Raw genomic sequence first — 22,341 nt, forward strand, 5'->3', positions numbered from 1 at the left:
CTGCACCCAATTATTACAAGAAATTTTTTTTTATTTATTACACAAAATATATTGTCTAACAGTACAATAAACTGTTCTATTTTTTTTTTTTTTTTTAAAGATTTTTTTCATTATTATTTGAAGGTTTAAAAACATGTTTAGTTTCATTCTGCAGAGCATGGGAATTGCAGTCATTCACTACATTCCCTCCACTAATCTCTCTCTTTACTAACTGTAGTGCACATGCATTTCAGGATGTTATGTAATTTGTGTTCTGTAACATTTTAGCATTGGTTTCCATAGAATTTTGCAGAATAACAACTTTTAAAATTAACTTTTTTTAGTGAAGCTTCAGTTTTGAGGATGAAACATCTGGTGAATCAAGTGGCCATAACACACCATTAGTAAAGTTCTGCAGCCACTCCACTTCATCTGTTTGGTCTGGTTTGTTTTGGCAGGCACTTATTTTCCGGTGATAGCTGGCCACCAGGCTACTGCCGGGAGCCATTCAGGGCTAGACTGTCATTCTCAGGTCAGTGTGCACCCCACCGATTCTGCTGACAGCACTGTTCCCACCATGAGATAATGCCATTCCAGAGGGATCCACTTGTAAGCCCCTCTTTCTGAAGCACAGGTATATAACCAGGAGGTTTTCTCCATTGAGCACGGCACACATCATTTGGGGATCTTTGTCTACTGTACCAGTTTCTAAAAGCCTCCTACTCTCCTTCAGTCCTCAATCTTCTCCTTCGAAAATTTCCTCAACATCAGGAGCAAATAGTCACAGTCAGGCTCAATCGCTGAGATTTGCTAGTCCACTTTTAGCTAATTGAAGTTGAGAGTTTCCAAGCCTGACATTATGGATATTGCCATCCAACACCCCTGGATCAGACGCACCATGGGCTACCCCACCCGGCTCTTCGATCAGTTCTTTGGAGAAGGCCTGTTCGACTATGACCTCTTCCCCTTCGCTGCCTCAACTATCAGCCCTTACTATCGACACTCACTCTTCCGCAACTTCCTGGACTCCTCCAACTCAGGCATCTCTGAGGTATGAATTGCTTTATTGCAAATTGAGAAGATTTTAAATTGTATAATGCCACTGTTAATGCTAAAAGCCCAATACAGGTTTGATTATCATATAGAATTTACAGTATTAGTATCACCTCAAAGTGAGGTATATGGTGAACTTGAAACTTCTTACCTGAAAATACATTTCAAGACTTTTTCCTTACAGACTCCAGGAATTAAATAACAAATAAGACTAATAAAAAAAAAATCTGGAAATATTCACAGAAGACCAAAACAGAATCAGGCTAAAATTTAGAAATGAACAAAACTGATGAATACAAAAAAATCTGTAGAAAAATGGATAATGTTCTACAACAAAATTACCAGTACCTTTTCCGGACATTTCCTTCATCCCAAAAACACTACACAATGCATAATTCAAAATACAGGTAAAATACCAGTGAAAAATAAATGCAGAAAGTCCCTTCATATTTATATGGTACATTGTGCCATATCTTACGGACTCAAGCGAGTGAGGAATTAAGTTACATAGTGGCATGCTAAAGTACTGAGAAATTATTAAGAGACACAAGGCCTTTCATATTCATATTCCAGCATCCCTCCACCAACCCAGCTCCTGGGGGGATACGGGGGAGTACTTTGGGTTTGGGCCAAATTCCAATCTTGGAGCCCTCCCCTTTAGACAGCGTGCCAAATCTGATTATATGTAAGTGTGAACTTGTGAAACTGCAATTGACACCACATCAATGTAACCACTGCTTGACCATATTTTTTTTCCAGGTGAGGTCTGACAGAGACAAATTCACAGTGTACCTGGATGTGAAACACTTCTCTCCTGATGAGCTCAATGTCAAGGTGACAGATGACTATGTGGAGATCCAGGGCAAGCATGGAGAAAGACAGGTGAGGTCATAACTCTTATGACAGGACAGGGAATGTATTCTTCTCTCCTCAAAAGAGGTTAGCAATTAGAAACTCACAATTAAATTAAATTAACCATCCAAATGTGAAAGAAAGTTGGTAGTTGTAGTAGTGAATCATTATTTAATCCAACTCTAAAGTTTAATGCTTCATTTACAATTATTTAGCTTGTATTCAAAATGTTCAGTGTGCGGTGAACTATGAACACTATAATACTAGTATACATGGGCGGCATTAGGGGGGGGGGGGGGGGGGGCATAATTTTTCCCGATGTGAGCCGTCAGCTCGTCCACTACAATTTGGAGCGGTTAATATATATATATATATAATTTCTCGGGTAGGCTACAGCTCCATCGCTCCTTCTCGCGCACAGTTGAGCGCGAGCTTTTCAAAGATAGCCTACTCCGAGTCCTTTGCCCGTGAGCGCGGAAAGACCGTGGTCACAAAAAACGCGGCCACTATTCAGAGAGTCAAAGCTAGTCCACCGTCTAGTAAACGTTTCTGAAAACACATGATAAACATCAGATACAGGAGACATGCAGTACTGAACATTGGACGGTCCATGCATGTGGATTTGGATAAAACAGTTAATCGCTTTGATGCCGTGCCCGAACGCCGTTTATCCCTTCACAGTGGCGTATATCGGACGGTGCATGCAGGGCTATTAAATTCTTCTTATTATTATTATGCTACTTTTATTATTCAGATAATATTGTAATTAATTTTCCCCACAATATCATAGCGCATCACCGCATAACCGATGCGCTGTGAGTGAGGATAAAAGATTAGTTGGATACTCCTCATTTAAAAAACAACTAGTTTATTTTCGTAAAATTTTACATTTTTTTCCTCACTATGGACCACAAGAGAAATATTAAGAAAATAAATTAATAGTCTCTAAGAGGATATGCGCCGACAGATGCCAAAAGCTCAGTTTTTACCACAGTCTATGGTTTTTACTTACAGTTTCTGTACCAGCCGCGGCTCTGTATGGGCAGGTGGGGCAGAGCCTTACCAAAATATTAATCCTAAAATATAGGCCTACCCCTATGTACACTGAATTAATAATACATTATAAATGTGTTCAGCATTCTGCAACAAATAATTTTCAGATTTTCTAGACTACTTTAAGTCATAAAGTGAGCTGGATATATTAAATTGTAGCGCATGGATTCGACAGGCATGTATTCATAATACTAAGCGGGGAAGCCCCATCCCAGCTCTACAGCGCCACACAACTGTCCTATGTAAATCTGTGGTGAAAAATGGAATTGCAGCACCCTCTCATAGAGAGCCATAGTGGCAGATTTCTGGCTGCCCCGCTTCCACGTTAAACACACCTCACGTACACCTCGCTCCAGACCAAGACGATATCAGTCCGCTTCATATATGTATCTGCATCAGGTCAGTAACTGTTTGGCATGTCTGTTCTTCCTATGTGGAGTAGCGTATAACATTAATGAGGGTATAAACCCTTTAATTTAAACATGCTCATTTCTCGAATTCCTACATAACTATTCTAAAACAATATTCTAAAAACAAAAGCAATAAATACAATTCAAAGATTTTGTGTGTTGTGTGTACTAAAGTCTGTCAATCATCATTAGAGCGCCACCCTCAGTCTGAATAACGCAAGGACATTCGAATTCTGCCAAAAGTGTGTCTGATGTGTTCAGCGATTAGAATATAAAGCTTGCAAAATGTTTATAATAAAGTAGCGTTAACAGTTAACACCCAGAATCTGCCCTACCTACACTCTTAGAAGAAAAGGTTCTATATAGAACCTTAAAAGGTTCTATCAGGCGCTACGTATTTGGAACCCCTAAAAGGTTCTATACAGAACCCTTTTTAAGGGTTCAATGAAAAGAACCCTTTAGGGTTCTTTATTGCCAGGAAAAAAGGTTCTATATAGAACCTTTTATATAAAAGGGTTCATTTTATTGATTTAGTTTTTAATTTATTTTAATTAAATCTTATGAATTATATAATTTATATAATTTATTATATATTACTTTATCACTAGAAAAACTTAAATACCTATAGGCATAACACAACAAAATAATATGTAATCATTTAAGACATTTTTATTAGCATTTACAATGACACAAGCAATATAAAACAATGCAATTCATAGAGCGATAGTTAGTAGACTTAACATAAATAAATGTTTCTAAAAAAATGAACTAAAAGACTAGCTAGTAGATTTTTTTTTTAAATTCATGAACGTTAAATGATAACTTAACATTCAGATAAGCATTTAAACAATAAAAACAAATGACCCATGGCAGCAAATTCAGTACTGAGAAGGGCTAAATAGTGCTGAATGAAAGAAACTGGCATTTGGATGCTCCATATTGAACAAAAAGTAGACAGCCAACAGATACTTTTGACATCTCTGTGTTTTCAATTAGGGGCACGTCCATTTTGATGCAGACTCTCTTTGCGTTCAGGGGGCTTGACATCCTAAGATGGAGATGCAGGTCAGAAAAACATTTATTAGACTTATGGAGAGTACAGTACAACAGAAAACAGAAAGGAATCTCTCACAATTACATCTTAAAACTTACTTGAATCATACAGGTGTGTTATTTTCATCTTATTGAAGTAATGCTGCACTCCAGAGTCCATTTCTGCAGTGAGAGTGCAAACAGAAATATTTATTTATTATTATTAATTATTGCATTAAACATGGAAAATAGAAAACAAATATAAGCCACTTCAGTTTAGCAGATTTACAGGTTTCCCAAAGTTGGTACTGTGAGTAAAAATAATGTACATTTTTGTGTCATTGGTTTGCAGTTGAAGGTCTTTTCTTCATCTTCCTAATGCATCTTCAAGAACCAAATACAGTGTTTAGCATAAATTAGGCCTTCAATTAATTCAGAAAAAAAAGTGTGCTATAACTGCAAACACCAAATACTCACAGCTATATCCACAGAAGAAACATTTTCATCAGCTCCTCTCTTTGTTCTTCGGGGTTTCTCTTGAATTCATGTTTATAACAGTCTGGGTGTACAATGATTTGACTGCTCCTGAAACATCGTTTTCTAATACAATCTACAGTACAAAGAAAAGTGTATTAGGATATAACATGAACTCTCGCCACCTTTATTGAACAGCCCGCAACCGTTTTTTAACAGAGATTTTAGGAATTCATTTAAGAAATGACAAACCTCCTGGCGGAGAATAGCGCAGGCCCCGACAGCACCGTAAACCACATTTTTTCTTTTTGATTCTTGAAAAAAAAAAAAAAACCATGTAAGGTGTGTAAAAATATCAGGAATTTAGGCAAATGTCATTAAAATAACGTAAGAGATATTATTTTCTCACTTACCAATTTAATCGTCGTCCTCTCGAGCGCTGAGCTCAAACGGACGTCCGTAACGGTTGAAGTTTAAAATGCTGCGTTCACGCGCATTCTAATTACTCGCGCACGACTCGCGCGGCTGAAATCCGACACTGCGCGTGCAGACAGTTCAGAACTGATCAGCGCATACGCATGCAAGTTATTTGCTGTTTATGTCGAAGATCATTTAATGCATTTGTTTGGAGGGTTGAGTTGTAAGAATTGACTTTCAGAATCTAAGTCATTCCTACAGGATTTTCTTTAACCAGCAGATGGCAGAATTCTGCCCCTAGCGCCTAGATCCAGAAACAATTAGATTTTTTTTTTTCATTACAGGATAATGCGGCAATTATTATTTTCTAATAAACCTATTAAACTTGAAAATGTATATAAGTTTGTTTTCTTCAGAATGAAAGGTGTGCCTAAGTAAAATTGAAGTAAAAACGCAAATATAATGTTCAATTGTGTAATAATTTAAATAAAGCACTAATAATGTATATAAAGCACATTTAGCCCAAAGAACCCTTTGGTTCTTTCTCCTTATATAGAACCTTTTTGGCAGAAAGGGTTCTATAAAGTTGGTTAAAGAACCCTAGGGTTCTATGTAGAACCCCAAAGAACCTTTTTTTCTAAGAGTGTATATTTATGGCAAGGAGCCGCTACTGTTCTCTAGTGAGACTTCATCCGCATAACTCTCACGCAAAGTTTGCTCATTGTTTGTGTGATATCAACTGGCTCGGCTTCATGGTTTAAAATCGTAATACCTATTATCAATATTGCGACGTGACATTTTTCTTTATCATCAGTTGCTCGCAAAATGATGAACTCTGATTCCAGATATCGTCCGCGTCATTTCCCGTGATAATACAATTAAGTGAATTATTAAATAAATAAGTTAAAAAAAGAACAAGCAAACTTAAACTTGTTTGCTTAAAACTTCCGCGAATAATTTGCTGATGCAGGTAGGCCTACAAAAAGATGTTTAGGCTACCTGCAAAAAAATAAAAAATAAAAACATTCTTGCCCCCCTTAACTCGAGAGTCAAATGTCGCCCATGCTAGTGCCTATGTATGTGTGTGTTCAACAGTCTGGAAGAATTAAATAGTGCATATGCAGTAGCCAATAATAAATTCTACAAATTGTCAGTGGATCAGTCAGAATTTGTCAAAAAATAAGACTGCTCTCTAAAAATCGCAACTAGCATTATATGTATAACATAACATCTGGATCAACATCTGGAACAACTATAGGAGTGAGTGTAATTAAACTATTGACTTATGAACTATTCTCAGACGTTAATGCATGGGGGAAAATAATTCATGATTTCATGAAATCACATTGTCCAAAATAAATAAGTCATACTGAGGCAGACTAATGCAGTTCTAGTAAAATGGTTTAAAGCAAAATAAATAATTTAAAAGTAATGGAGCAAGTTAAATTTTTATATGTAATAAATATGTATATAATATGAAATCTTGGATTATTTCAGCTTTTATGAGATCATTATTTGAAAGCATCAGCCATTCCAAGCACATTCATGTTTGTATCACTCTGTTTTTCCACCTCTTCTCCTCCCCTTTTCTTTCCCAGATGTGTTTTTTTCAGTTCCTTTTCTATTTTTATCTCCATCCTCCCATCCCCATAGCCAGTTTTTCAGCATGGTGGGTTTATTCATGTTTTAGAAGCCTTAAGGGAGGCACAGATGAGGAAAAAGTGAGCAGATCTCTCAGAATGCTTGTGTCAGATTGACATCACTTCTGCGTCATAGCCTGCCACCCTATTTGGAGTCCCAAAAGCCAGTAAATGGCTTGTGGGTAATCTTTTCAAGGCCTTTCTGGTGGAGTGTGTGCTACAATGCCTTAACCCTAAAGCTGTTGTTCTGTCTGACCTAATCAACAGCAGACGGTAAAGTCTGGTGACTACTGTTTCAGTAGTGCTTGTTGAACATATATATACATGAGGATTATATATATATATATATATATATATATATATATGTGTGTATGTCAGGTTGGGTGGGTGGTGGAAGGAGCGAGGACTCAATTGCAGGAAGAAGAGAAGGGCTTTATTTATAATACAAAATAAAACAAAATACAACAACAAAAACTACCCCGTGGGGGAAAACAGACATGACAAAAACTTGACTAGGCTTGACTTGACTTGACTACAAGAGGAAAACATACGATAAAGAACGACAACGAACCAGCACAGGACTGCAAACACAAGGAGAATAAATAGGAGAGCAAACAAGGCAGGAAATGAGGGAGGACAGGTGGGGCAAATCAACCAATAATCAGGTAACAACGTGGGCGGGGTCAAGACAATAGACATGAGAGCACATGGCACAAAGAAACATGACAAGCCATTGAAGACAAATCACAAGCCATGTGCTTACACAAGACGAGACATGAACACGTGACTATGAAAACTCATAAGCCACGTGTTCACACAAAACAAGACAACATGGAAGCATGCAGCCCGTGAAACACAGACTGCGTGCTAACACAACACAAGACAAAAACACAACATGAAAGCACGCGGCAGATGGAAATTACCGCGTGCTACACAAAACATGAGACAAGAGCGCACGGCAAGTGAAAGTACACACAAACCGTGCGCTCACAATAAAGACAGGACTGGGAGCGCGAGTGTCCGAATCCCAACACGAAACCGAAACCAAACTAGACACGAGTGCCGGGATCCGAACGCCACGCTCCCAACATGAAACAAGGCACGCAGACAAGAGAGCGCACAGCCCCGAGAACACTCGAGACCGTACGCTCACACAAAAACACGACAAGAACGGGAGTGTCAGAGCTCTGTCACAAAACCAAGAAATAAACAAGACTGAAGTGACAGAACCCTGACAATATATATATCCTCATGGTCCAATTTTAAGTCTTTCCTGGAAATATCTCTAATCATTTAAACTCAAATGAATACAGCTTTACTCCAACAGAACAGGCACCTCTTCACACATAGTAATACATGTTTACTCAGGTCATCTCTAATGAGGTAAAGTGTTAATAATATCTGTGCATGATGGGTTTATGAATATGGTGGCCTTTTCTGACATTTTTCTCTGTTTCTGTTGGTTGACTCCTCAGGATGATCACGGCTACATCTCCCGTGAATTCCACCGTCGCTACCGTCTGCCTTCCAATGTGGACCAGTCTGCCATCACCTGCACACTGTCTGCTGATGGCCTGCTCACTCTTTGTGGACCCAAGACTGGTGGCATAGACGCTGGCCATGGAGACCGCACCATTCCTGTTACCCGCGAGGACAAGAGCAACTCAGGCTCCTCCTCCTAGACGGGCCGCACCCCACAGCCAGGTGGTGGTTTGGAGGTGTGAGTGGGGCTCACAGGGGGTCTAGGCTTTAATTTCAGAGGGCATCTAAAGGTGGATTTAAACAAATCCTTTATTTGTTTCAAATTAAACAAGCCCTTCCTCCCACTTCCACTTCAAAGGGTGTCAGTGTATATCTGACCTAATACCTTCTTTCATTAGACTACACTAGCTAAAAATCTCCATAATCCACTATGATTGTTTTCATTTTTTTCATTACATGCTACTCACACAGGGAATGGATCAGGATGATTGGCTGGGGGTCTTAAAGAAAGAGGTGAAAAGGTTTCTTCACTCAACCCTCTACCCTTCTCTCTAGTCAGATGTTACGCGACAAGCAGTCATTGTCACACTGGCGATATATTAGGAGAGTAATTATTATTTAAAAGCATAATCCTTTACTGTATAGGATCAATTGGAGAACTAAATGCTCTGAGGAAGGTTAACAAGGGGAGGTGGAGAGCTTGGTTAAAATCGCCCTGTTTGAAGATTTCTGATCCGAGAGAGATTCCATCACTGGCACCAGTCAGACCTCCGCTTCCTCTCTTTCCTGTGTCAAGACCTCTTTTCTAGATCTCTCTTGTCATTGACTCTTTCCTGTTTTGTAGGTTTTAGCCCTGTTCTACTGATTACAGACTCCCAAGTGATTAAAAAAATAAAGTTGTACCATTAACCATTAGACATACCATGTTTGTCTTTTTTTTATGCTATATAATACAAGTCACACTATACATAAATAGTAAGTAAATGTCTAGCCTTTGACTAGCCGATTTAGAATTGTACTATTGTGGAGAAGTTGAATGACGCATAATATATGTAAATAACTTCACATTCTTAATGAACTGGCGAGAAAGGATCCAAAATGTTCTTTCTCTCTCTTAAACCCTTTGCCATCAGCTCTTTGTCATAAGAGCTACTGATTGATTTTCTATTGACTACTGGATTCCTTCAATTGGGACTACAGTAAAAAAAATGTTTTTAGTGTAAAACTGTGTTGCCAGTAGAATAAATCTTTAAATATAGAACATGCATGGTAACCTATAAATGGTAACTAATCTTATCTAAAATAACTTGAGGATAATTTAGATACCACGGCAGGTTACCACTTTTTAATGAACTGGTAATATGCAGGCAAATAATGCAAGCATACTTTTTTTAAAAAAAATAAGTGATAAAACATTTGAAAATCTGATTTGGGGAAAACAAATATGAAGACATCACAGACAGATGTATAAGTAGACTCATAGCCCCATACATGAATTAGTATTCCACTATTAAAAACAATAAATTTCTGCATAATAAATGTCATGTTCTAACTAAATCACAGTACGAACCACAACTAAAGTAGTCTTCAATTCTTAATACTTTTGGGAACAAATACAACAAGACATCCATCATAGTAAAATGTTTAATTAATGTATAATAATATATATATATATATATATATATATATACACACACACATACATATCACTTTCTGGACATTAACTAAGCAACTACAATCATGATCATGCAATATGACGTCTCAATAAAACTATTTGCCTCTATACAAACACACATCTAGCTAAACCAGATCTAGAGAGTTTATTAGTCAGGTCCAGTCGCTCTTAAGCACTGCTCCATTGTGGCAAATACTAAATTATACGTTATTAATGATTAAAATCAGGGTCACTTCACTGAGGGGGATCCTGAGGCAGAGACTGAGATTGTGGACTTATCTGCAGTCGAGTCTCTAGAAGCTTTGTGTCTGGTTCTACAATGGAGGAAGAAGAGGAGAGAGAAAATTGAGAATGCAGAGGGTTCTGCGAGCAGGCGGAGTGACTGATGGGATTTCTCTGATGCTGTGGGGGAAGAGGTTGAGTGAAAAAGCTCTGTGAATCCAGGCCTGTTTTTTTTTTCAGTTGAACATAAGAAGTAGAGGCCACTGGGAGAAGCTGCTGCTGGCTCTGATGCCACTGAAAGGGAACCATCCTAAAATACAAAGATACAGAGGTTATAAGTATTTGATTTTAGCTGTTTGAAATTTACAAATAAATTTGTAATAGCTGAAAGTACACTTGAGAAAAAGTAATACACTTACTGAAAGGGTAGCTACTTACAGTATTACAAAAATAATCTACTTTAAAAGAATACTTAAGTGCAAACTGAATATAATGTTTTTGGACACTTAATTTCATATTATTTCCAATGATAGGAAAATGTATTATAGTTTACATTTATATTAAACGCAATTAGTTGAACTTAATAGTGCTTTTTTTGACTCACTTAAGAAGGACTTAAGTACATCTTTATATCTTTTCATAATTCTATCGTCTTTGAAATATAAGTGTACTGCTGAATGTACTGACAAGCATTTGTGGTAAACTAAAATATGATTTTGATTTCTACTGAAACTTGTATGTCACGCATTTAAGTATATTTATATATATTACTCATTGCTAATGATATTAACTTCAAATGTAATACTGAATAACACTACTATACAATTAAAATTAGAATCCAATGCAATTAATCACTTCTCTTTTTGTAAATCATTAATCAATTAATTATTTTCACCTTTTATTTTCTAAAAAATTCTCCTGGACACCATTGTGGAGCTTCACTCGAGAGCATGGAAGGCTTGTTAAAACCGCCAATGTACTACCGCTTTGGGCACTGTCATCTAGGATCCACATGTGTCGCACAGGCCCCTCAAGTTTATTCCAACTCTGGCCCTTAATACAGACATTCTTTCTCAAATGAGTTGGGAAAGCCTTCACACCTTAATAAAAAGAGGAAATATTGTTTAATTTATGTTGTTTACTTTTACAATGATAGAATTTGCTATGTGCACAATGTACTGTTTCCCTGACCTTGTATAAGAGAGGTATCTGAAGATCTCCTTCCCTCCTGAAAGCTGGGTAAGGGCAGACAACTCTGGTGCCCAAGGGTGGATGAGTGAGTGCTGGAATTCCCTACTAATATCTGTGAACATGGATGTAATCCCTGAGTCATGCGGCCATTGGTTCCAGTGCCCATCTCTAATGGGGTACAGAGGGCAGTGAAAGAAGAACTAGCAGAAGCAGAGGAAGAGGACCTGAGGCAGCAGTTTGAGGTGGCCCCATCTACATGATCTATGACTATACCTGAAGAAAAAGACAGGGAATACTAATAAAATAGAGCCAGACAAAATTTAATATCAATGTGTCACAGTTTGTTTGGCCAGCATAAATGGACTAATCATAATGAATGAAAATATCTATCCCTTACTTGGTAAGCAGGAAAAGTTATGTGAGGCATCTGAGGGAGTGTGTCTCTGTGACTTTCTGGACCCCACAGAAGGATTGATCGTTGGTTGATTGTCCTCCTCCTCCTTTTTTAGATCCCCAGGCTGTGACTCTTGATATCCTGTAGTCTCTAGCTGGCAGGTAGCAGAAGCTGAGCATGTGTACTCCAGTGTGCTAAGATCATCCTCCAGAGGCAACACTGCTGAAGGATTTTGCCCCGGTACTTTCAGCCACTCAGTTCCCAGTTTGTTTTGTTGCAGTGCTTGACGCTTCATCACTCTTTCTAACAGCAGGCAGTAGATAGCAGAAAAGTGGTTGAAGCTACTGTTCTGAAGAGACTGAATACAGAGGCATGTTTTAGTCAATAAAGTGATTCACGGTAAGTACATTTACAAGCGTATACATATTATAATCAAGCTACTGTATAGTGTCCAGCTACAGTCTTCATCTGTCTGTCCCAGTACAAATGACACAATAAATGTGTAACCCAATATTTGAAGAATTAAATACATGCATCACGTCATAACTGTCTTCAGAGCAAATGCACAACGCCGAGGTATTTTAGTCCAATTAATGTGTATGCATGCAGGACAAAGCCAAGCTTATCAAGGTCTCTGAGTCTGACTTCACAAAAATCAGACTGGTACTAAAACGTTACATGATATTTTACAAAGACAAAATATTGTTTTAGTCAGACTGATATTGAAGTGCAGCCAGAAACATTTAGGAATTAGAATTGTTTTAATGGCATGTTAAACAGAATTTTCTGAAATTTTCAAGAGGATATTCCTCAGATCTTTCTGTGCTTTTGTAAATAAGTCTGGGTTATCATTTAGACCAGGGCTGTGTCGAAAATCACCTCTATACCCTTAAACAGGGCACTATTTGAGGGGACAGCCATTTGTAGTGGTGTCCGAAACCATAGCTGATGTTATCGTGTGCACTCATTCAATCCCATAATGCAACACAGTAACGGGTGTACAACTGATGTACACTCAATGGCTAGAGAATTCTTCAGATTCTTCAGGTGTGTTTGATAAGGGTTGGAGCTGAACTCTGCTGGATGATGAGTGTGTCTCAATCAGTACCCTAGTTCAGTACGCAGGGCACTGATCAGGGAGTCTGCCATTGTATCGCAAAATCCTACCAGGGCATCGATGCTCACTATGTTTCCTTAACAGAAGTTCTGAAGCACAGAACATAAATCACGTGAGCAAATTCACTGCACATAATGACGTGATACATGTAAAAAAACAAAAAAAAAAAACATAATTTAATTATATTTCAGCATAAACATATATCTCTAGGCAGGTAATGAACATAATCTAGCTAACATTTAGAATTTATTTATGGACGAAATTTTGCACATATATGTAACAAGCTAAGTATTTATCATAATGTACTTTAAATAACATAAAAAAATTATGTCAAAAAGATATCAGTTCTGTTGTTCATAAATACCAGTAATGATGTTGTACAATGATGACACTGTCATGTCGCCGGAAACAGAGTCATCAGTGTCCCAATGTGTGCTGAGCCAGGGTCCTTACTGTCCTTACTAGTGCCTGAATTAATGTCCACAATATACTGATTCATGACTGAGAAAAATAGGGAGCTGATTGAGACACACCCGGTAACTCTCCAGGAGCAGGGTTGAAGACCCCTGATTTAAACTTAAAGGAATAGTCAGTTCTATCATAATTTACTCACCTTCATCATTTCATTTCAAACCTGTATAACTTTCTTCCTGTGTACATAAAAGAAAATTTTAAGAAATGTCTCAGTGTGTTTTTTTCACCATATAATGGAAGTAAATAGTACTTCCATTTGGTTACCAGCATTCCTCAAAATATCTTCTTTTGTGTTCCACAGAACATGAAGGTGAGTAATGATGACAGAATGTTCTTTTTAGGGTGAACTATCCCTTTGGCTTTTTCCCACACAGGCCTTGATCTCTGGACTCCTCACCTCTATTGTTCTCTTCCTGTCAATGCCCACTGTCTGCATAATACTCAGAACTGCTTCATTGTAAGTCCCTTGTTGGAGATGAGCCTCAAGGCAGGAAAAGGGAAAAGAGGAATGGCAGATAGCAGAGGGATCAGCCTGCATCCAACGATGCTGTTTGATTTGAGCCACACTGAATCTCTTGGCAGGGTCAACAGCCAACATCCTCCGTATAAGGCTTTCACAGTCTGTGGAACAATGGACAGCAAGGATGAAAGAAGGGCTAAAGACACCAGATTTCATGAATACACAGGTAAGACGACCATGAGAATGGTGTTAGGAGGAACCTTTTATATTGAGGCATACCCTGTGACATGAAGAAGGGCACTCTGAAGCGTCCATCAGTGACTCTTCTTCTTAAGGCAAGGAGAGTGGTGCCGTCAAAAGGTAGTGTGCCACAAACCAATACATACAACAATACTCCCAGACTCTAAGAAGCAGTAGGGAGACACAATTCAGATGTTTCCTTAATGTCAAAGAGAACATTCTGGAAATTGGAGGAGGGTCAGAACAGTTATACAAAAGCTGATTATACAAAATCTTACCCAGATATCCAAGGGTGGTCCCTCATATTTCTTTCCCTCAAAGACTTCTGGGGCGGCATAGGGAGGACTCCCACACCAGGTAGACAAAGATTTACCAGGCAGATAAAAGTTCCCAAAACCAAAGTCTAAAGAAATACAAAATATATACAGTACATTTGCCTTTAGGTGTATCTAAATATGGGCACTTTTAGTAACAATAAAGGTGATGATACACGGGACAACTTTTTGAGCAATATTGCTGGGCAGTGTTGCCGAACGATGATGCTTGGGCACTTTCCTATTGAGAATTTCGATCTAAAGTACTATCCAGATAGAAATTTGTTGCCCATTTTCAATGGGAAAGTGCCAAAGCATCATTGCTCGGTGACACTACCCGGCAACATTGCTCAAAAAGTTGCACCGTGGGGCGGGCCGTATATCATCACCGTATGGTCTCTCACAACAATTTTCACACTCTCATTAGTGCAGTGGTTCTCAAACCTGGTTCGTTAAGTGATGTATTGATGCTAATGGCATTAGTGGTGCCCTTTGAACTGAATATGTACGCTCCTTTTGTATATTGAAATCTTACTTATGTGAGATGGGGGGTGAAGGAACAGGATTGAGAACCACTGCATTAGTGTAATCTGTACATGACACTAAACATTTTTGGGATAAATTGTCAGCCATAGTTTGCATTCCCAAAGACACAGTTAAATGGTTAATTGTTCACCCAAAAATGAAGCGTCAGCGTTAGTTCAGGCAGGCCTCGTAGTCAAGCTCCGCTATCAGCTGATTCTCAAATTCCAACCCCACTCATATCAGCTGATCCAATTTCTATGGACTCCATTGGCAACTCTAAAATAAGGCGCATTACTTAAACGCAGCTTCCGTCTCTCTGCCTGCTTGGCTGCTTCCACTGCACGCTGCTTGCAACCCACCTCCTCCATAATCTTGTGTATAACTTAATCAGTGTCATTCTGTTGTCACTGATGCATGCTCTGTTCTCAATAGGGGGATTTTCTGCTGCTCTCCCAGTTAAAAAATGGGAGGTTGTCCCCAGAAGCTGCTGCTGTTCCCGGTCTTGGCTTTCATGGAGCTCATGAAAGGACGGGGAATTTAGAACAGAGTCATACCGTTCAATTACACACATTGTAACTTTAGCAAATATGCCAATAAAAAATTGACTAAATTTTGTCTCTTGTGATTTTTGACTTAAGTGTAGGGGTGTAACGGTACACGTATTTGTACCGAACCGTTTCGGTACAGGACTTTCAGTACGGTGCACCTGTGTACCGAAGCATTACATTGCAACCAATATTCACCACCAATAACCGCAATAAGCTCTGCGTTTTGTTACTTTCGATAAGAAACAAAGTGTCATCCTTCAAATTCTGTCCACGAAATCATGAAGTTTAAACAGAAAATGCCATTTTGACGTACTTTGATGTGGGGTGACAGATCACTGTACAGGCGCCTCAGTTCAACCGGCAGCGCGAGCGCGAAGCGCAAGTGAATGTGTTCATCTCTTCCTCCTTAATACTAGTTACAGAATAAACATGAAAGAACATCTGAAGGTATGTTGCAAGATTCAGTACAATTTACTGAAACGGTCATATCTCATGTAATCGCTCATTCAGTGTTTCAACGGTGGAAAGACATCAATGAAAGCTTCCGTATTCAACAATATGTCATGATGCATTTACCTCAGAAAAGCCATTCAGTGTTCACAGCTTGTTAGTTCGCTAGAGAAATGAACTCTTTCGCTTAATATATGCACTGTATTAGCCAATATATTCATTATTTTACTTAAATCTTTTAGTGATATCCTGATTAGGCTATTTAATGTATGTTTAAATAAATCTGATGTTAAAATAACAGCCACTGTGTAGAAATGATTATATTTCAACAACGAATTGGAGTAAAAATATTTAGAAGTTAATGCAAAAACTGCCTTAGGTGCAGCTTACAGGTTTGCATACAATTTGTTATTTGAGTGTTGATTATTTTATCTAAAAATAAAAAGCAATTGAATTTAGGCTAATAGTTTGGGCTTCTTTCAAGTTAGGGCTCCCTACATAGTTTATAGCATTAGCAGAGATCCTTTTTTTTAATCCGTAAGAAACTTTTAGTTTTAATTTAATTTAATATATTTAAAGACAAAAACACAATTTGTTCAGTAAACCTCTGTTTAATAATAAAAAAAAGCAATTTTATGTTTAGTTTTCTCTCCACCTGCTGTACCGAAAACTGTACCGAACCGTGACTTCAAAACCGAGGTACGTACCGAACCGTGAGTTTTGTGTACCGTTACACCCCTACTTAAGTGGTCCTGACTGAAATGAAAATGATGTCATTAATGACTCACCCTCATGTCGTTCCAAACCCATAAGACCTCCGTTCATCTTCGGAACACAGTTTAAGATATTTTAGATTTAGTCCAAGAGCTTTCTGTCCCTCCATTGAAAGTTTTTGTACGGTATACTGTCCATGTCCAGAAAGGTAATAAAAACATCATCAAAGTAGTCCATGTGACATCAGTAGGTTAGTTAGAATACAATGCTGAATAAAGTCGTAGTTTTTATTATTTTTGGACCAAAATGTATTTTCGATGCTTCAAAAACTTCTAACTAACCTACTGATGTCACATGGATTACTTTGATGACATTTTTATTACCTTTCTGGACATGGACAGTCTACCTTACATACATTTTCAATGGAGGGACAGAAAGCTCTCAGAATAAATCTAAAATATCTTAAACTGTATTCCGAAGATTACGGTCTTACGGGTTTGGAACGACATGAGGGTGAGTCATTAATGACATAATTTTCATTTTTGGGCGAACTAACTCTTTAATTACTTTTTTAACACATTTTGCATATTTTTGATAAAATTACAGCTTTAATTTGGAAATGGCTGATATCTACTGTATTTTCATCACTCATCACTTTCAACTCGCTTTTCCATGATATGGTCGTCTCCTTGGTTACCATATACACCAACATATAGTTATTGGCTGTGGTGAAAATGCCACAACTCATTGACTCATTTTTTTTCTTACCTGCCAGTTTTATATTCATGTTACTGTCCAGGAGTAAATTTTCTGCTTTCAGGTCTCTGTGTACAATGTGATGGTTGTGACAATATTCTACAGCATCAAGGAGTTGCCAGAACTTACTACGAGCTTCTGCTTCACTTAGATGACCAACTGAGGTAAGATAATCTTTGAAAGAGAAAGATAATAGCAGTATAAGTTACCAGCATGAAAGGCAATGACATAAAGAGCCTAAAAAAATACAGATTTGTAGGTAATTAAAATATTTTCTTCAGGCTCACCAAACATCTCTCCATTTTTTGCATACTCTGTCACAATATACAGCATGTCTTTGGTCTCCATAACCTACGTGATACACACAAATTCTTCACACTAGTAACAAGCAACCATAAAAAAGTCATTAAATGCATTTTTTTATTTGATATAGATTTTTATAAATAAAATGATGAATCAAAATTAAAGGTAGATCTTGGAGTCATGCCACAGTAGGCAGTACACGTGTTTGTTTGTTTTTTTGGTGTGTTTTTTTAGAACATGGCTCATTGTTTTTCTTTTTCTTTCTGTTTTGCTTTCTTACAATGTCATGCATCTATATGGACTTGGAACAGCAATATTAAATAATTATTGAGAAAGCAGTTGTATCATGAACTTTCCATTGTGAGGTCATTATTTTCCCCCTTCCACATACTCCTGAGAGAGCAGCCATGGGAAAGTCATGGTGCATTAGAATAAACTCACTGTAAACTGGCTTTCAGCCAGCTTAGTGAAGTGAAAAGTCAAAGGTTATACAGATATTAGCTGGTAGATATCAGCAGTTGAGATTTAGGAAAATATAAGAAATATTTAACTCTAATTTAACTGAAGTAAACATGGATAACTGACGAAGGTCTATCAACACTTTGTGTTGTAATCAACCCAATGACTGAAAAACACAAGCCTACCTGGTAAAGCTTGATTATGTATGGGTGCTTCAAAAGCTTCATAATCTGAACCTCCCGGTTAATCTTCTCTAAATCAGATTCATCCAGTCGAGTTTTATCAATGATTTTAATGGCAACCTGTTAAAGTACATCCAGAGAATACGCTTGTTTATTAAAGAGGTTTCCAGAGGTAAATTTATTACACTTGTGATAAAAAATAATTGAAATAAATAAAAACGTATTTTAGCATAAAATAAAATTAGCAATAATCCCCTTTTTAATTTATGCTAAGTAATGTAATTGTACAAGTGAAACGACTTTGTTAAATGATATCAAAAAACCACAACATACCTCTGTTTGGGTGACTTTGTGTCTAGCTAATTTTACCACAGCAAAGTTTCCTTTGCCTAATGTCTTGATGATCTCGTAGAAACCCACTTGCAGTGGTCTCCCGGACTGCCTCGCTGCCTTTTCCTCCGACAAAATCACCATTGTGATAAAGGAGGACTGAAACAGTTATCAAGATCAGGTAAACTGTTATCACATCATTTCCTAAGTATAGCTATATCACACGCATTACATACTGAAATAAAAAGTGTTTACTTTACATACTTGACCTGAACAATGTGCGTCATTCAAGCGTAGCCAATCATAGAGAACTGCCAAACCAAACAGACAAATTAGCTTTTAAAACGTGCATTTCATGTGTTGATAAATAATAATAATAATAATAATAATAATAATAATAATAATAATAATGAATGAAAATAACAATTGTTCTTTGTTTCATATTCACAGCCAGAAAGAAAAACGTGATTCCTTTTGGCTGAATTAATTACCTCTTGGAGCTCCAAGATTAATCCATTTTTAAGTTATCTTCGTATGCTAAAAATAAACAATGAAATCAGTAAACCTTTTGATTAAATTAATAATTGAATCATTTTCTTGTTTATCTCACGAGTAACCTAGTCAGTTGGAGTAGTCGTCTCGCGCTGTCATCTCTCCAACAACCGGTACACGTTTCGACCATGCATATTCCCTCCAGAGTTCGGGTCGGTGAGATCGGTTCAGCCTCCGCCTCATGCAAACATACCATTGCAAACTCATTCTTACTTTATTAACGTCACTTTTGCGTCAGAGAGCTGATACGAAATTTCATGTTGCCCAGCAACTTAACACAGCATGCGTTGTGCACTGGATTGCAAGTTGCCAGACAGTTACTTCGATTAACGGGGTGTAACACTATCGTCCCTCCTAGGGAAGTGTTTACAAAGTAGTCTACTAGTTCAGTGCTCAATTATTTGTCAAAATAATTAGCCTTCTCCCTAATCTGCCCTATTTACTGAGAGTTTCAGACTACGCCATGATACCTACGCCCTTACAAAAAAGTTTATTCAAGTGTGCTAGTGCACTTCTTATAAACTAAAGATAAAGTATAGCCTACTTGCAGTCTACTTTTTTATGTACTTCTCAGAAATATACTTTATGTACTTAGAAATATATTTAACATTACACTTAAGTACATTTCAGTGTTTTGAAAATCAGTTTTTGGTCATATAATCTACAACGTTGCTCTCAGTCACATGCCACTTCTCTTGTGATCTCAAAAAGGTTATTGGAGTGTATGGTATTAATGACATCACCACAGCTCTTTTCTGACTTACTAGTGTACATAGGAATTTACAACAAATTTACTTAAAGTACAAGTATAAAAATTAACAACTAAATAGGAACAGTATACTTAACACAAAATAAGTGCAAAATATATAAATAGTAAACTAATGTTAAGTTCACTTAAAGAAAATTTAATGTAGCCTAAAACTACTAAACTAGTAGTTTATACTTCAAAATTTACTTTCATAAACTAAAAAATGTGCTACAAGTATTTAACTAAACTATAGTACATAGTTGTATACCTAAGTTCACTTGTAGTACAGTTGCTGTACAAACTAAAAATGTAGTTAACTAGTTGTGAGAAGCAGCAATAAAATAATTTAAATATATATGTAAAAAAGTGAAACAGTTGACAGTAAATGTGTCAGTTCTGATGATCAAAATATTCTCTTTTTTATCCCATTTAAATTAATTTACTAATTGTCAAAATTTAATTTATACTACAATTAACTAATATATTCTGTCACTATGTGCTAAAATCAATAAAATTATGAAAATCAAAAGTCTTTCAAAATGTAATGAAATCTTATGGGTGACAGTTTTGACAAACAGTTGCTTATTTATATAGCAGTGTTTAGTTATTAACTTAGTTGATACAACTTTAGAAGACAACAGCAAAGTGATATATTTAATACATTTAGAAGTCTAGCACAATAAAAATAGATTTTAAGAAGAAAACAATTTTCACAACTCCATTGCTCAAATGATTCAGAGTACAGAAGAACTGTAATTCAAGTAATTCAAGTACATCTGCTTATATGAGTGAACACAGTACCACTTTTTTTTTTTTTTGGATTTACTGGGTGGACTCTTACTTGGGCATGGGAGTGACTTCATACACCTCACAGGGGCAGGAAAAATTTGACGCAAGTAGAAAACTGTTGGGTGTCCCCCAATGAACTAGTCACTTTTGTGCACTAAAATTGGACATTGCGGGCGGTAAGACACTCATATTGTGTGCGGGTTGCCGGAGAATAAAATGATTTGTGGGACTTCCACAAAATAGATATCAAAAAATAAAATACCTAAAAACAAATTAATTGTTATTTATCTTTTATACAAAAGTAAAAAGAACTACAAAAATATAAAATAAAACAGGTGCAAGCACAGGCGGAGTGTGTGTAAGGCTAAAAAAGGCTTTGCCTTCCCCTGCTGCTTCTGATTACTTTTAGAGGGAAAAGCCCATAACTGCAGGTCTAGGATCAGTTTTCTCCAGAATAGCATATTGGCGAAACAGATTTGGCAAGCTATCCAGTGGATATCTGTATTTGCACTCAAAGGTTTCTATTTACAACATGTTACAACATTGAGCAAAGAGGCTTTGTTTAGTGCTTGGGGGCCTAACTTGAAACTATTTAACGGAAATTTCATGGATACTGAAAAAAAAATAATAATAAATAAATAAAATATATATATACTGTTACCTGCAGGCTTTTGCGTGACAAAACATCTAAAATCTAAACATCTAAAAATGCGATAAAATGACGAAGTTCGTAGTAGCCTACCCCTATCTAAAAAGGAAGAACCTCAGTTTGTGATTTACACTAGCAGCAACACCCAGCCTCCTAGTGTCTTTCTACCCTTACTGGATTGGAGCATCCAAACCCAAACAGGACATACATACATTTACACCAGCCTGCGTCCTCGTCCTGCAGTCTCACACTCACGTCTAAGTGCGCATTCAGAATATCACTCCCCAATTCTCTCAGATTCCTCCTAAAGGCTGACTCACCAATTTTTAGCTGTGTTCTTGGCACAACTAACAAATTATTATTTGCGAGGTGGAGCTGTCATGGATCGAACTTGTTGGTCGAGCACATCCCACAGATGCTCAATTGAATTGAGACCAGGGAAATTTGGAGGCCAGGGCAACACCTTGAACTCTTCATTATGTTCCTCAAACCATTCCTGAACAATGTGTGCAGTGTGGCATTATCCTGCTGAAAGAAGCCACTTCCACCAGGGAACACTACTGTCATGAAGGGGTGTACCTGGTCTGCAGCAATGTTTAGGTAGGTGGCACACCTCAAATTGGCATCCACATGAATGCCCATTGTAGGTGCTTTCAGTGGTGGACAGGGGTCATAGGCACTCTGATTGGTCCGTGGCTATGCAACCCCATAAACATCAAAGTTCACTGCTCTGTGTATTGTGACACATTCCTCCCACAACCATCATTACAATTTTGTGTGACTTGTGCCACAGTAGATCTTCTGTTGGCTTAGACCAGACGCGTTAGCCTTTGATGTCCTCGTGCATCGATGAGACT

General features: G+C 37.5%; 2 protein-coding genes across 5 annotated transcripts; one reads left to right on the top strand and one right to left on the bottom strand.

Moving 5' to 3' along the window:
* Positions 1 to 444: 444 nt before the first annotated feature.
* cryaa (crystallin, alpha A) lies at positions 445 to 9,282 on the top strand. Its single transcript, XM_067404351.1, has 4 exons — positions 445 to 511; positions 614 to 1,030; positions 1,792 to 1,914; positions 8,386 to 9,282. The coding sequence occupies exons 2-4, from the start codon at positions 839 to 841 to the stop codon at positions 8,590 to 8,592; spliced, it is 522 nt and encodes a 173-aa protein (XP_067260452.1). The 5' UTR covers positions 445 to 511; positions 614 to 838; the 3' UTR covers positions 8,593 to 9,282.
* Positions 9,283 to 10,109: 827 nt separating this feature from the next.
* LOC137032566 (serine/threonine-protein kinase SIK1-like) lies at positions 10,110 to 19,455 on the bottom strand. 4 transcript variants are annotated; one of them, XM_067404350.1, is made up of 14 exons: positions 19,364 to 19,455; positions 19,238 to 19,283; positions 19,016 to 19,057; positions 18,750 to 18,905; positions 18,420 to 18,536; positions 17,760 to 17,823; positions 17,602 to 17,646; positions 14,444 to 14,568; positions 14,205 to 14,328; positions 13,863 to 14,086; positions 11,878 to 12,232; positions 11,481 to 11,753; positions 11,185 to 11,389; positions 10,110 to 10,599 (listed from the first exon to the last, which is right to left on the bottom strand). In XM_067404350.1, exons 3-14 carry the CDS (start codon positions 19,031 to 19,033, stop codon positions 10,302 to 10,304), a joined length of 2,004 nt encoding a protein of 667 aa, XP_067260451.1. In that variant the 5' UTR covers positions 19,034 to 19,057; positions 19,238 to 19,283; positions 19,364 to 19,455; the 3' UTR covers positions 10,110 to 10,301. The 4 variants fall into 4 exon arrangements, with proteins under 4 accessions (XP_067260451.1, XP_067260447.1, XP_067260450.1 ...); XM_067404346.1 differs by having other exon boundaries at positions 17,485 to 17,646; XM_067404349.1 differs by having other exon boundaries at positions 17,485 to 17,646; positions 19,011 to 19,057; positions 19,364 to 19,410.
* Between the last annotated feature and the right edge of the window lie 2,886 nt (positions 19,456 to 22,341).

The sequence above is a fragment of the Chanodichthys erythropterus genome, chromosome 12 (assembly GCF_024489055.1).
Source record: "Chanodichthys erythropterus isolate Z2021 chromosome 12, ASM2448905v1, whole genome shotgun sequence".
Lineage (NCBI taxonomy): Eukaryota > Metazoa > Chordata > Actinopteri > Cypriniformes > Xenocyprididae > Chanodichthys > Chanodichthys erythropterus.

Coding starts and splice junctions, on each gene's coding strand:
- cryaa (XM_067404351.1), top strand. CDS start 839: ATGGATATTGCCATCCAACACCCCTGGATCAGACGCACCATGGGCTAC. Junction 1,031..1,791: donor CCAACTCAGGCATCTCTGAG/GTATGAATTGCT, acceptor TTTTTTTTCCAG/GTGAGGTCTGACAGAGACAA. Junction 1,915..8,385: donor GCAAGCATGGAGAAAGACAG/GTGAGGTCATAA, acceptor TTGACTCCTCAG/GATGATCACGGCTACATCTC.
- LOC137032566 (XM_067404346.1), bottom strand. Junction 18,537..18,749: donor ACAAAGTCACCCAAACAGAG/GTATGTTGTGGT, acceptor GTACTTTAACAG/GTTGCCATTAAAATCATTGA. Junction 11,390..11,480: donor AGATACCTCTCTTATACAAG/GTCAGGGAAACA, acceptor CTTTTTATTAAG/GTGTGAAGGCTTTCCCAACT.